General features: G+C 36.5%; 1 protein-coding gene and 1 pseudogene across 5 annotated transcripts in view; one reads left to right on the forward strand and one right to left on the reverse strand.

Moving 5' to 3' along the window:
• PDE1A (phosphodiesterase 1A) overlaps positions 1 to 14200 on the reverse strand; it is a 401691-nt gene that overhangs the window by 81400 nt on the left and 306091 nt on the right. For all 5 annotated transcript variants that reach the window (XM_066345506.1, XM_066345509.1, XM_066345505.1 and 2 more), the window contains 3 exons: positions 11966 to 12082; positions 10954 to 11094; positions 1348 to 1448 (listed from right to left, as the gene is read on the reverse strand). In XM_066345506.1, the coding sequence (XP_066201603.1) occupies positions 1348 to 1448; positions 10954 to 11094; positions 11966 to 12082 (359 nt within the window). The remainder of the gene's footprint in view (positions 1 to 1347; positions 1449 to 10953; positions 11095 to 11965; positions 12083 to 14200) is intronic.
• Positions 8802 to 9290, forward strand: LOC136378683 (pancreatic progenitor cell differentiation and proliferation factor pseudogene; annotated as a pseudogene).

Consider the following 14200-nt stretch of genomic DNA (forward strand, 5'->3'; position numbering starts at 1 on the left):
CTCTTAACTTACATCTCCGCCTTAAATTAAGCAGATCTGCCTACTGAAAGACAAAAACTTCAGGATCCTATGCATATAAAGTGAATTGGAATCTGATGGGTCCTCAACCAATTCTGCCTTCCAAGAAGGGAGAGTTCTGTGCAATCAAAAAATATAAAGCATCTTCCTATTACGAACCGACTTGCATTCCCTGAAAAGTTACATGTTGAAATTCTAAACCTCAGTACTTTAGACCAGTGGTCCTCAACCTTTTTTGGGCTACAGACCGGTTTAATGTCAGAAAATATTTTCACGGACAGGCCTTTAGGGTGGGATGGATAAATGTATCACGTGACCAAGACAAGCGTCAAGAGTGAGTCTTAGATGGATGTAACAGAGGGAATCTGGTCATTTTTAAAAAATAAAACATCGTTCAGACTTAAATATAAATAAAACAGAAATAATGTAAGTTATTTATTCTTTCTCTGCGGACCGGTACCAAATGGCCCAAGGACCAGTACTGGTCCGCGGCCTGGGGGTTGGGGACCACTGCTTTAGACTATGACTGTATTTGGAGATAAGGTCTTTAAAGAAATAACTAAGGTTAAATGAGGTCATACAGGTGGGGTCCTAACCCAATATCACTGGTGTTCTTATGAAAGGAAGAGACACCAAAGAGGCTCACACCCAAAGAAATGGCCATGTAAGGACACAGCAAGAAAGTGGCTGTTTGCAAGTCAAGGAGAGAGGCCTCAGAAGAAATAAAATTTGCTTACTCTTTGATCTTGGACTGCTAATATTCAGAACTGTGAGAAAATTTCTGTTATTTAAAACACGAGATTTGTGGCATTTTAGGATGACAGCTCTAACAGATGAATACACTGGTATTTTGAATCTAATAACTGCCATTCGCACCATTATTTTTAAAATTGCATTTTCCAATTATTTTAAATTTAACATTTCATGCTCACCTGGAAGTAAGATTGCTTTGATTTTTAGATTGTTTTTCCAGAAGTGCAGTGTTATTACTTTCAAATACATAATGACATCAAACTGATGCCTTGACCATAAATTGCAAGATTTGTTTCAATAAATAAACATTTAACTTGTGTTACAGTTCGAGTGTAAATTCAGGGCAGAGAAAAATATATATTATACATTTTTATGTTCTGTAGATTGCTAAGTATGCCACAAAATATATACAAAATTCTTGGTAAATAATAGGTAATTGAAGTGATTACAGCTTAAGGAATTTTGTTAAAATTTTTACTAGACATCATCATTATTATTTTTAAATCTTCTTAAAGTAATAAGCAGAAAACAATTCCAAGTTTTATCTTAGAAAATTTAATACTTTATCTAGCTTACCTTGTCTGAATATGAAAGTTGTTTGTGGTTCCTGTATGCTCATAGTCATGAATGGCAGCAGCAAAGACCATTGCTAAAATTTCCAGTTCAGTGAGCCAGTGCTAGTACATTAAAGAGAGATACCAACATGTTTAGAAAGCAAAGGCTATGTTGTCTTTCTACAAAAAAGATTTTCAGTACCCCCAATATAATCAATCATATAAAATTGTTTTATTGATTTTAAATAATTTTTCTTTCTATTTCACCTCTATTAATCATGCATAATAATGAATACTTCATGAGTCAATGACTGTTTTATGTCTTATAAGTTCAAAATCCAGACATTATAATTTTTCTTGCTAATTGAAAAAAGAAGTAATATTTTATGATTTAAAAGGTGAACCTTGACTGGATTTTGAATTCATAGCCTTAATTGAATTTTAACACAGTTCATACATCAGTAAAATGTCTTTTAGCTTAATTTTTGTAGAAGACATTTCTATAAAAAACTTTCCTATCAAAGAGTTGATTCACTTTGCTCATCAGAGAAACTTAACTTAGTCTTTATATTTAAAGATTTGGAGAGTTTCTAAGTGTTGGGCAGATAAAATGTATTATGCTCACTTTGTTAAAGAGGCCGTTGCCCAGGTGATATTAATGTGTGTTGGGGTGGGCTAAAGGCAGGCAGAATCCTTGTAGCCTGGGGCTTGGTTTTGGGATTAAGCCTTTCCTACCCTTTTTGCTGTAGGGTGGTACAATCCTATCATGCCTCAGAGAAGTGACTTTGTATTAGAGACTTCCCTATTATGTATATTGGATTAAGGGTTTGGATTTCTACACTATAAAAGGGAGGCAGAACGGGACTCGGGCTCTTGGTTCCTGAGGTTAGCATGAGAGAGCGGAGAGAGTAGAGCCAGCAGCTAAAGGAGGCCACGTGGAGGAGGCCAGGAGAAGCAGCCAAGATGGCGGAGTGCTGAGTGAGATGCCAGTTTGTACAGAGTTTGTATCTGGGATAAGGAAGAAGATGGGGAACTGAGGGAAATAAGGCTGGTGAGCTAGAAACCTTTGATTCTAGGAAACTCGGATAAATCAGTAGCTTTGTGAGCACTGAGTGTGACTGGGTTTTGGAGCCCAGTGTGTATTTTTACTTGCCCGCCGGGTGCAAGGTAGGATTAAAGGCTATGGCCCACCAGTTTTTGGCTCCATGGTTTCTTTACCGACTGTCCGAATCCAATGCGAACCTGCATGGGCCAGAAGGCTGCTGTGATGGTGGCCCCAGCCCTGCCTGCTGGCTTTACACTAAGGATTTACCAAATTTGTTCTTTATAACACATATATTCTCTGTCTGTACAATTAAAGTTAATAACAATGAAAAATTAAATGCTTTCACATAAGATCCAGACTACCTGCTTCATATGAATTTTATTTTTGTTATCTATTGGGTGGTTTAGCAAAATTCCACTACTATTAGAAATTCATTTAGATAATTTAATAGTTTTCTTATTGCTCACATTGTGCATAACACGTTCACAGCACTAATATAACCACATGTGACTATTTAAATTAAAAAAAATAAATAAAATTCAGTAAAATTAAGTTCCCTTTCATAGTCACAGTCGCCACATTTTATCTGCTCAAAAGCCATAGATGGCAGGTGATTACCATAAAGAACAGTGCTGTTACAAAGCACTTCATTATTACAGGAAGTCCTGTTGGACAACTCATTTGGAATGGAGAATCCAAAATGACATAAAGTTTATTCCATACACGTGAAACAATTAAAGATCTTGTACAAAGCAACAGAAGAATATAACATAAATTTGTATGTTTTATATGAAAATGCAAGCTACACGTATACATGTTAAATGGTCACAATAAAGTGGCAAAGGGTCTTGGAATTAGGATGGACAAAGTCTGGCAACTAAATGGAAGGTTGGGAACAGAGATATTCTAAATTGAAAGAGCAAATATAGAATGACAGTATAGAAGTTCATATGAAAATTCAATTGCCAGTAGTACAGTTGTTTGGGAGAGTTAAGTGAAGTATGATTGAAAATCTATAGTACAGAGCATGGGAAAGAGTTGATAGCTGCCTTTATTAGAGCTAATGAATTTAAATTTTGTATAAAAGGCAAAACTGTTGTAGGTCCATAGAACCAAAAATAAAGGAGGTGACAACTGTTATGTCTCATAGTTGACAAAGGCATGTTCTTATTAAGTTTTGCTCCTGTCACATAAGCTATCAGTCTTGCATTAAGAGGAAGTAGTAAGGAGCAGTGGGTGAAGACTCTGAAGTCAGACAATCCTGATTTTAAATCTTTGTTACTCTTCAGGCAGATAAGTTATTTTCCCTCGCAGCCACAACTCCTGCGAAAACAGAATTAGCAGTCATTCTCTTGTGGCTTTTAAAAGAAGTTTATAGTTAATGTATGCACTCTCACTGTTGCAAGTCATGTCATATGTAAAATACAGAATGAGTAACATTTTACTAAACTTAAAACTTTAAACACAGTGTTTAAGCCATTTAATTTGGAGAATGATGGTAAGTTAATGTATCTTTAGTGAAGGCAATTCAGAAATAAATGCCTCATAGATGGATGATTTTCAGAATAAAAGAGAGTTGAAATAACCAGCTGTTCTGTGTTTATACACACATTTAATTGTGAGTCGTTAAAAGAAATAAAGTAATCCTTTTAGGCCTGTATTATAGGCTGAACTGGAACTGAGCCTCCAATGTCCCCAATGAGACTGTGGAATTAAGCCCCATGAAATGAATAGCAATTTGAATTAAACCAGTTTTTTTGTACTCCCAGAAACCCATTGTTCTATTAAAGGAAATTGTTCCTAGAAAACAAAAATCACAGAATGCCTTAAATATTTCTTATTGGTTATATTTAAGATACACAGGTTTAACTGTGATTTTTAAAAAATAGCTAATGTTTACTATAATAATATAGACTATGAAACTGAAATTGTAAAAAAAATAAAAAATACTACAGATGATCTCATAATAAGTATTTATAATGATCATCTTTCTAGTTATCAAAATTGATTATACATGTGTTTCCTGTTTATGGTCTTCTTAATCTCTGCTTCTCATAAATAGTATTTTCTCCACGAATCTTCTTATTTATTGCCATGCTATAGTCTTAATAATAAAATTTTAATAACAAAATTATAAAATAATTTGAGAAGAGAGAAACTTTAACATTTAATTTTTAAAAATATATCTATTTTGTATTAGAGAAAGAATTTTAAGCTGATTTATTCTATGCTGGTCAAATGAAAATTCGAACTCAGAAAATGGATGCTTAAATTTATGAATTTTGTAAATGATTCAAGAGGACAAGCAGAGCAAATGAGTCTGAATCATATCACTCTTCCCAACTAGAATGGTGGCAGGACATAAGCTAGGCTCTTCTGATTCCTGATGAACAGAAATAAGAGGTTAAATGGATAAGTAATAAGCAGTACAAGACTGTGATTCATCTATACTGCAGGTTGTGTTTTGACTAGAGAAGTGCTCAGAAGGCCTTACCCTAAAATGAGAAGTCCTCAAATTATATTAGAGGGAGATATGACTGCCATTAATAGCATGTACAATGATGACGGAAGGGAAAGAAAAGGAACTAACATTAACTGAAAATTTAAGTTAGATGGTGTCATTTAATTTTTATAACCATTCTGTATACCATTTGGTAGATGAATATATTTATTCCTATTTAGCAGATAACAAAGCTGAATCCTAAAGAAGTGAATGGACCTGTCAAAAGTCACCTAGCTCTCAAGTGGCAGAGCAGTGATTCAAAACAAAATCTGTCGAATTCCATAGATTCTTTTCCTTCCAGAATCATAATATTTCTCCTATGGATGACAACAGCTTTCATTACTAAAGGCAGGCGATATGCTGAATGCATTCTTCTAAAGTTTCAAAAGCAGGATTTCTAGACAATTTAACCAGATATATGGATGAATAAAAGTTAACAGAGCTTTGATTTAAGATGTATGATGTTAATTTTCACAGTTAAATTATTCTGTGTGTATGTGTGTTTGTAATAGAGAAAAAATGGATGTCAAGGGCTGGGAGAATTTCAGGACAGAAAATCACACTTAACTATTAATTTCTGGTGTGTCCAAAGACCATAATTAAGAACTCTTTTTCTCTGAAATTATAGGGCTGGACAGATTTCTTTTTTTTTTTCAGATTTCTTTTTTATCTGCCTTTGAATAGGCTGAAGTAATTTGCTATAATTTACCTAGTATAGAATGCAAGTCTATAATAATAATACATAAAATTTAATGTACATAACATAATAAATTTATTTCTTACTAATATTAGCATACATATTAATGTACATAATATAATAAATTGATTTTTTACTAATATTAGCATGCATGTTAATAGCTATTATATATATTTCAGGAACTAATTTAGGTGCTTTACATATATGATAATTTTGACTCCCCAGTGTTGTACTACAAGGTATTAGTGACAGGGTTAAACAAAGTAGAGAGCGAACAAGGTAGCAAGTGTTGGAATAGGATATCAAATGCATGTTTTGATTGCCTCAAAAACCTATACTCTTTCTACTCTTCCAAAAAGTGTCTGAGAATCCATCTATTAAAACAGAATTTCCAAATTTATTTGCCCAACATACATAGTTTGCAGAGCAGAAACATAATGGCATGTTTTCTGTAGACTGATTGGAGAAAAATTGAGTCATGTCAGTGCTGTCGCGGGAGGCTATTTCTGGGTGTAGTAAATGGACTATAGTTTCCAAAGGAAACAGATTTCAAGTCATCTCTTTTCTTCTACTCTTAGTGTTACTGAGGGAGAACACAATGCCAGGAGCCATCAAAGGCAAGTGTTCCCTTGCCACAGCCCCAGTGATTTCATATATAAGGAGACATTGGAGGTGGCTTGGCAGCACTCAGTGAAGCATTTGCCCTTCAGCAAATGGACTGACCTGCCCATACCACTGTCTCTGTGGCACAGGGCTCCAAAGTAAAGGACAAAAGAGAGGGAAAGACCCAGTGTGTACTAACATCAGCTTTCTCTCACTGCCTACTGTCAGGCCTCAGGGGGTCTGCATGACATTAACAAACTGAAGAACAATGGCTTCATCACAATCCCTTACAAGCAATGGTCCTCTGAACAGTTTCCAAGTAACAAGATACATTAGTCGCCTGACAGTGCTGGACTGCTACTAAAGTGCTCCATAAATGTTACACTGATAAGATTATTCTGAAACAGCAGGGTGTCAACTAAAACACTAATGTAAGGGATACTTTATAATAAGGTATTTTGTGTGTGTGTGTGTTTCTTTTTCTTTATAGAACAAACATTCATATGTATGAAAATTAAAATTCATCTAACGCTTTTTCATCAAAAAAAAAAGCTTTTTAAAATAACTTTTCAAGAACTGTCAAACTGGCAGTGTAACCCGTTTTTGACAATAGAGTCAACAAATTTGTAAATTTATTTTGCCTTTCCTTTGACCATCTATCATAACATTTTTTTTTTTTTTTTTGTATTTTTCTGAAGCTGGAAACGGGAGACAGTCAGACAGACTCCCGCATGCGCCCGACCGGGATCCATCCGGCACGCCTGCCAGGGGCGACGCTCTGCCCGGTGATGCTCTGCCCCTCTGGGGCGTCGCTCTGCCGCGACCAGAGCCACTCTAGCGCCTGGGGCAGAGGCCAAGGATCCATCCCCAGCGCCCGAGCCTTCTTTGCTCCAATGGAGCCTTGGCTGCGGGAGGGGAAGAGAGAGACAGAGAGGAAGGGGTGGTGGTGGAGAAGCAAATGGGCGCTTCTCCTATGTGCCCTGGCCGGGAATCGAACCCGGGTCCCCTGCATGCCAGGCCGATGCTCTACCGCTGAGCCAACCGGCCAGGGCCTATCATAACATTTCTTATTACTCCCTTTAGTTTAACTATATTTTCTGGATCCAGAACAACACTTAGAGTCTCCTGCCAGACTTTTTTTTTTTCTGTATTAGTCAAACTAAGGGGTAAGCAAGGAGTCCACTGATACTTTTATGCTAAAGAATAAATAAAATCATAACTTTGCAAACCAACCTTCCTAAAGTAGAGTAAAGTTATATTTGCAATTATTAAGTCACTGTCCTGTCAAGCAGTGACTATATAACCTTTACAAATAACTTTAACTTCCTAAGAGTCATGTCAGGCTACATCAGACATCCTCAGTCTTCCAGAAGAGCTGAAATGGCTTGTTATAACCTGGAAGGACTCTTCCTTGGAAGTCTGAAGGTCAAGTCACATTGTGTATTTAAATTTCTCTATTTACCCAATAATATAACATCCCTCATCTCTTCAATGTCACCTTCAGAGCAGAGGTGCTGAAGCTGAAATACGGCACTTTTATTTAGCTCCCTTTATACTTGTGACCAAAGAATTGTACTTAAGCAGAAACTTTTAAATAAATTCTTGTTAGCATCCCCTCGCCCCCAGCTGAAATGGCATAGAACTTTGCATTGTACTTCAAAATGCAAGCAGTTCTTCTGTTATACCGAAATAAGCATTACTCTTCTATTCCATCTTTTCCTGAGGAAACTTAGGAAACTTAGTTCAGTTTCCATAAGAGTGTATCTTACTTTTCATTTTTGAGTTAACTTTTCAAAGCCACAGAATTCAGAAGAAAGGGCAAAGTTAAATACTTGAAATGTACAGCACCTCGCTCTTAGATTCCAGTCTAAGGCCTTAGAAAGGAAAAAAGCAGCAGTAGCTTTATCAGGAAGATTTTAAAATGACTTTCACAACAGCATTTGCAGGTGCCAGGGGGCACTTTATCACATTAATTGCCATGCATCTCAAACCAAGTGAAAGCAGAATTTAAAAAACAGCTGTGACAATGAAGCTTTTAAAAGCAAAAGCACTTTAGAATAGTTTCTGTGTGCGTGAGTGTGTTTGTGTGTGTGCACATGCACACATGGCAGAAAGAAAAATGAGTATAAAAAAGGTTAATATACTACTTTGAAAAAACTTACAGATGTTAAAGTTCTATCTTTGAATATTTGTGTGTCTACTTATTATCGCTAATCTCTATTTTCTCCCTTAATACATCAAATCAGATTCCTGGAGTGAATAGCGAATAAACTCAACAAAGGACCGAGTCCAGCTATGACTGCATTTGATCTAGCCCAATGGGCATAGCCATAGCTACACCTTAATTCAGAGATGCTTGCGTATATAACTTAAAACAGGAAAACACAAGGTATGAGGTTAACAACACATACAGTTTAGGCTTCCAGAAGGTTACAGGAGGCTCGTGTCACTGTGTCAATGAAGGTTTTTGAGAGTTCTGCCTCCTTTCAAACAGGACTTAACTTCAAATCAGTTTATATTACTTTTTAATCTTGTTATAAAATCCATATTCCTATTGCACTGTTGGTGAGATTATAAGGAACTTAAAAGCCCAGCCCAGATCCCCACGCATCTTGGTCACGGAGTGGCCTCTCACGATCTCCTCTGCAAACGGGCTCCGTGGCCTAGCGCCCTCATTCCCGCCACCTGTGATCACGCACCGAGGTCCATGAGGGGCTGCCGCCGAGGTTGCCACCAGTCCACAAGCAAAAGCATGGCAACCATCCCCTCCAGCGGCTCCCTCGTGGCCACCCACGATTACTACCAGCGCCGCCTGGGTTCCACTTCCAGTAACAGCTCTTGTGAAGTGCTGAGTACCCGGGGGAAGCCATCCCCCACCACCCCCGTCTCCCCAAGGCAGACCCAGGTCACTAGTGGGCGAGCTTCTCTTTCGGGAAGTCCACTCTCCCATTCATGGCCACAGTGTTGGAGTGCCCAGAACACTCGGAATCTCCCCAGGCCTCTAGCAACATGATCACCTGTGACCTGGCTCGGAAAGCCACAAAAAAGCAGTCTGGTGGCCAACCTGGCAAAGCCAACGCCGGGCACCACCAGCCACCAGACTTCCAGAGGCGCTAGGCTCTTTTGAGCCCCTCCCCCACCTCCTCCACTCTCCTTTCCCCCCTCCTCACCCTACCCCACCCCATAGACTAGGGAGGCTGTAGCAAGCAGAAGCAGTTGGGTTCTTTTTTTTTTTTTTTTTTTTTTTTTTTTTTTAATCAAAACAGCAAAATACCAAAAAGGAAATTGAGGGAGCCCAGCTCTTTCCTACCCAAGCCACACATGAGCCTTCCTGACACCCGTAACTATGTGCCTTGCACCACATGGAAAATAAACAACAAGCATCCAGCAAAACAAACAAAACAAAACAAAAAAAGCCCAGCTCAACTCCCAGCCATTAGCCATTATCAACTTCCAGCGATGTGAGTGAACCATCATGTATGTCTAGTGACAGGCTCAGGTATCTTTAGACATAGTTGCTAGCTGGTTAAAAATCACAGAGAGATCTCAAGTGAAAACCTTCTAGTTGAGACTCTTCTAACCACAGACACTTGAAAGATTCTAATAAATTATAGTTCTAAGTTTTAGAGCAGTTTGTAACTGAGCAACAAATAATTGGAACATGGGACAGGAGCAAGATCCATCAATGGATCTGCAACATTTTGGAAGCAATGAAAGAGAAGAAGAGACAATTTCTTTAGACATCATGTGGAATACTATTGGATGAATCACAGCAAATAAATATGCATAGAAAAAAACACTTAATAGTTTCTTGGAGGAAAAATAATGATAAAATATTTCTATATAAAATAAACTTAGAGAATTATGTACCTGGTACACAAGGTACACAAGATCTTTTTAAGATCTTGAGTACAACCTGCTGTGTGTGGCTCTAGAGACTTTACTTGCCACCAGATTAGAAATTCTAAGTAAGTCTTCAATGCATGTCATGGGGTTTGATGGAACATTCTCTTTACATGTGCTTCCTGACACTGCTTCAGCCTAGGTTGATGCATGAAGAATCAAGAAGTCACTAACATCTGTGGACCTCACTTGACATACAACCCTTTGAACCCACTTCAGTTTGGAACCTTCAGAAGAGCTGCTTCTTTCTTTTCATCTTCAAGAGTCAGCCTGACCTCTAAGACATTACAGAAACTCCAAGCATTCTCATGGTTCCTACCATCTACTCCCTGTTGTCCCAAAGTTTGCATTCTTGAATCATTTATATACTTATCCATGGATATATCAGAAGGAAAGAAGAGGAAGGGGAATTTGGAAAAATTCACATGAATAATTTTCCAAATACTTATAAGGATTGGATTGTGATTAGCAATGCATGTAAAAGAGAAAAGCCAGCTGAGATCAGCTTAGAAGAGCATGATGCTATGAGGAAGGGCTCTATAACTAACTTCCATTTCAAAGACTTTTTCTCTAGGTCGTTTTGTTTTCTTGATTGATTTCTACAGGAAAAGGAATTTACAAACAAAACTGTCTTACAGTCCAAGTTTTAGAAAACTTACAGCATATTTTCATTTGCCTCTGGGTATATTTTTTACCACTGAGTTAAAATACTTTTTGAAAAATGTGTATTATGGGTAACTCATTAACCCTCAAAAATCCAAAAGATTATTACTTATAATATAAATACTTCTATGGGTATTAAAGAGATAATGAGAACTTAGGGGAATAGAATGTGATGTTTCAAACTCACAAATTTCAGCTACAAAGACTTTCTTACCATGATACCTGTATGAAGCATTATGTAATGCACAGTTTGAGTAACATCAGCTGCATGGATCAGATTGTGATAAGGATTTTTGTACTTGTTGTAACCAACTTCTAAAGCTTCTGCAAAGGCAATTAGGCAAGAAACAGGAATCTGTAGAAAGTAATAATTATGATCACATTTTACCAAAAGAGTAGCTCTAAATCAATATGAAACAATTTTCAGAAGGGGACACATTAGTGGGTCAGATCTGGGCAGTAACTTCTTGAAGTTCAATGTGGACTGTTCTAAAAAACCACTTCATCAACCCGTTAGCTTTTAATCCTGAGGATTGCAAACCCGAGCTGTGTAACTAAGTTACATGAAATAACAGCCTTACCCGTTCTGTCATCTTTAAATATTTTTATCTTCTAGGGTCAAGTCAGAAAGCTAGTTCTTAAAAGGGTAAAATTTCCCAATTAAAATGGGGAAAGTATAGTTTTTCTGTCTGTAATACAAGGTACTAAAATGGATGACTTCCCAGCACCTTCCAGCTCTAAAAATGTCACAGTTCCATAGGTAGTTATGAAAGGGACAGCTGCAGAGCGCTCAAAATCTGGATCAAATCTGTTGTGTAAATGCCTCAAAATAAAGTTAATTAAAAACCTTTTTATTTTAGTTAAACAAAAGCTACCAATAAAGGTCCATTCTGTGTCTCAGGAACACAGAAGACCATATTTTTTTAAAATAGCTTTCAATCTCTACAAGACTGTTCTGTGAATAATTCAGGCAAATGTTGGTATCTCATTAGAATGAGGTTACAATGGACTCATGATATCCAAGTGGATATATACAGTTAAGTCAGGGAGTTGGAGGGGAATAACCATAACATGAACTATATCCCTGAACTCATTCCCCTACTTCTGTGACCTGTCAAGAAGAAACATTATAAAATGCATTCATTAATGATTCAATGTTCTGTGTTTTCATTGTTATTCAGATATCTAGTTCTAAGAGCATTTCACTTTAAGTCCGTGTTTCTGACCTTGAAACGGTTGATGAGATCGTATCTGGTAAACAGTTCATAAATCATAAACTTCAGACTATGTTCTCCACTTGCTTCATTTAAGGCAAATACATCAAAAGACCATTTATCAACTTCCTGTAGAGAAAAAAAAAAGGAAATACCTTAGGTGACAAATTCGTATAGCTTTGTTTCCTTCCATGAAAAATTCTTGGAAAGGTCAGGCATTATATATCCAGCAACCAGAATTTAATTCAGCACATTTTACTATTTTTTTTACCAGCATTTGATATGACAACGCCATTTAGTATCTATGGGTTTACAAAAGACAGGTCATAAAGCTTAATGTAGGGCTAAGGTCTTCCCCTTCATCCCAATGTGATCAAACAATGTAATAAACCTGATAACACTTTTTTAAAAAAATGTTTATTTTATTGATTTTAGAGAGAGAGAAAGACATGAGTATCGACTGTTCCTGTGAGTGCTGAGATCAAGGATCAACCCAGCAACCTCTGCGCCTCAGTATGGTGGTGCTCTAACCAACCTCGCTATCTGGCCAGGGCAACCTGATATTACTTTAATACCTTATCCTAAATCTCTTTACAAATTCATGCTCAAAATAATTTTTCCAGAGTGAAATGTAGAATTACAGGTGACATAGGTGATGTTAATTGAGAAATAAAGAGAAGACAGCCCAAATTTCTCTTTCCCACCCACCCACTTGTTATATTGCTGAAATTCCACCATAGAAGTTAGTAATTTGGTTACAGTCTTTAATATTTTTATATTTTCTTTTAAAATGTTAATATCCTAAAGAGTATATATGCTACCTCATTACTCACTCTAACCTTGGCTGATTAATTTAGTTTCCTTGAGGGAAAGATGGTAAGATAAAGGAAATGGTTCTTTTGACTGAGGAAGAGGATGGTAATCTTAGCATTTCAGGCAATTCCTTAGGGAAATAGTCAGCTTTGTAGGAAAAGAGTTACTCTAGGTAAGTGTCCCTTGGTTACGGCGTGATTTTCCTTAAGGTAATTCCAGGGCAAAAACTTGTGGAGAAGTCCTCAAAATAGACTTGTAACAAGTGGTATCAGTCCCATACATCAGTAGGGAAATTTTAATGTAAAGTTTGAGATCCAACACTAAGTAAGGCGCTGGAATTAGAAAACCTAAAGAAACACAGCAGAGTAAGTTCCAGTGATTATCAAAACCATTAGCAAAGAAGGTCTGATCACATACGCTGCAGGATTAGTATCTGTAAGCAAGCGGACAACCTTAAAGCTGTGCATTAATTCTGAAGTTGAGTGGGCAATGTTTAGAGCTTCACTCATTTAACACATTTTTATGGAGGCCAGATGTCTGTACTGTAACATGCTGAAACTCAACTGAGAATCTGATGATACATATCATTCCAACAGTCTCTTTTAAAAATATTTTATTTGAAAAATAGTAATAATGACTTTAAATGGCCTTTTTAATCACTTGGGAACACCAATGAAATATTTATTGAATTGTTCCATACTCTTGTCAAATTTCTTGCATTTGTCCCTAATTTGATCCCTAAATACTTACTTTAATACTTATTTTAACTGTTTGTCAATTAAAATCTCTAAAAGTTCAGTAAGAAGCCATTTTACTATCAGTAGAGCTCAAAGAAGCCCAACAAATATTTTATCAAATTCCACAGCTAACAGAAAAATTAGTTCAGACTGTTATAAAGCTGCTATTTTTAGATCCCATTAGGAGTTTCCCACTGGGTAAAAGGTGAGTTCTCCATTTCTTGGGGATTTTCATCAACAATGATGATTACATTTGTACACTAATGCAGGTGCTTGACCCTTACATTGTCAGATTGAGAACAAAGTAGATATGGAGGTATCTCAGGAAAAATACTTACTTAAATTTGTTAATTTATGGGTTTTTTTATACTATGATTTAGAAAAACATTTACATTCTCTCATACCTAAATATTTTGTTAGCTTTTAAATAAAGTTTCTTAAAATAAGTCAAATAAGTAGTATACTTTCCCATAGTTGAGGAAATCAAATCTCTCAAGAGCTGAGGAGTAATATTCTATAATGTAACATTTCAGTTATATTAGTTTTAGAAACATAAATATAAAAGGCATCTAAGAAAAACAAACTACTTTTTTAAATTAATAAGATTAAAATCCAATATGCAGCAGAGAAAGAACAAATACAAAGGCAATATATAAAAGGAAATTAAAGGACAAAAGAATGCAATATAAACTTAAGG

The sequence above is a fragment of the Saccopteryx leptura genome, chromosome 7 (assembly GCF_036850995.1).
Source record: "Saccopteryx leptura isolate mSacLep1 chromosome 7, mSacLep1_pri_phased_curated, whole genome shotgun sequence".
Taxonomy (NCBI): domain Eukaryota; kingdom Metazoa; phylum Chordata; class Mammalia; order Chiroptera; family Emballonuridae; genus Saccopteryx; species Saccopteryx leptura.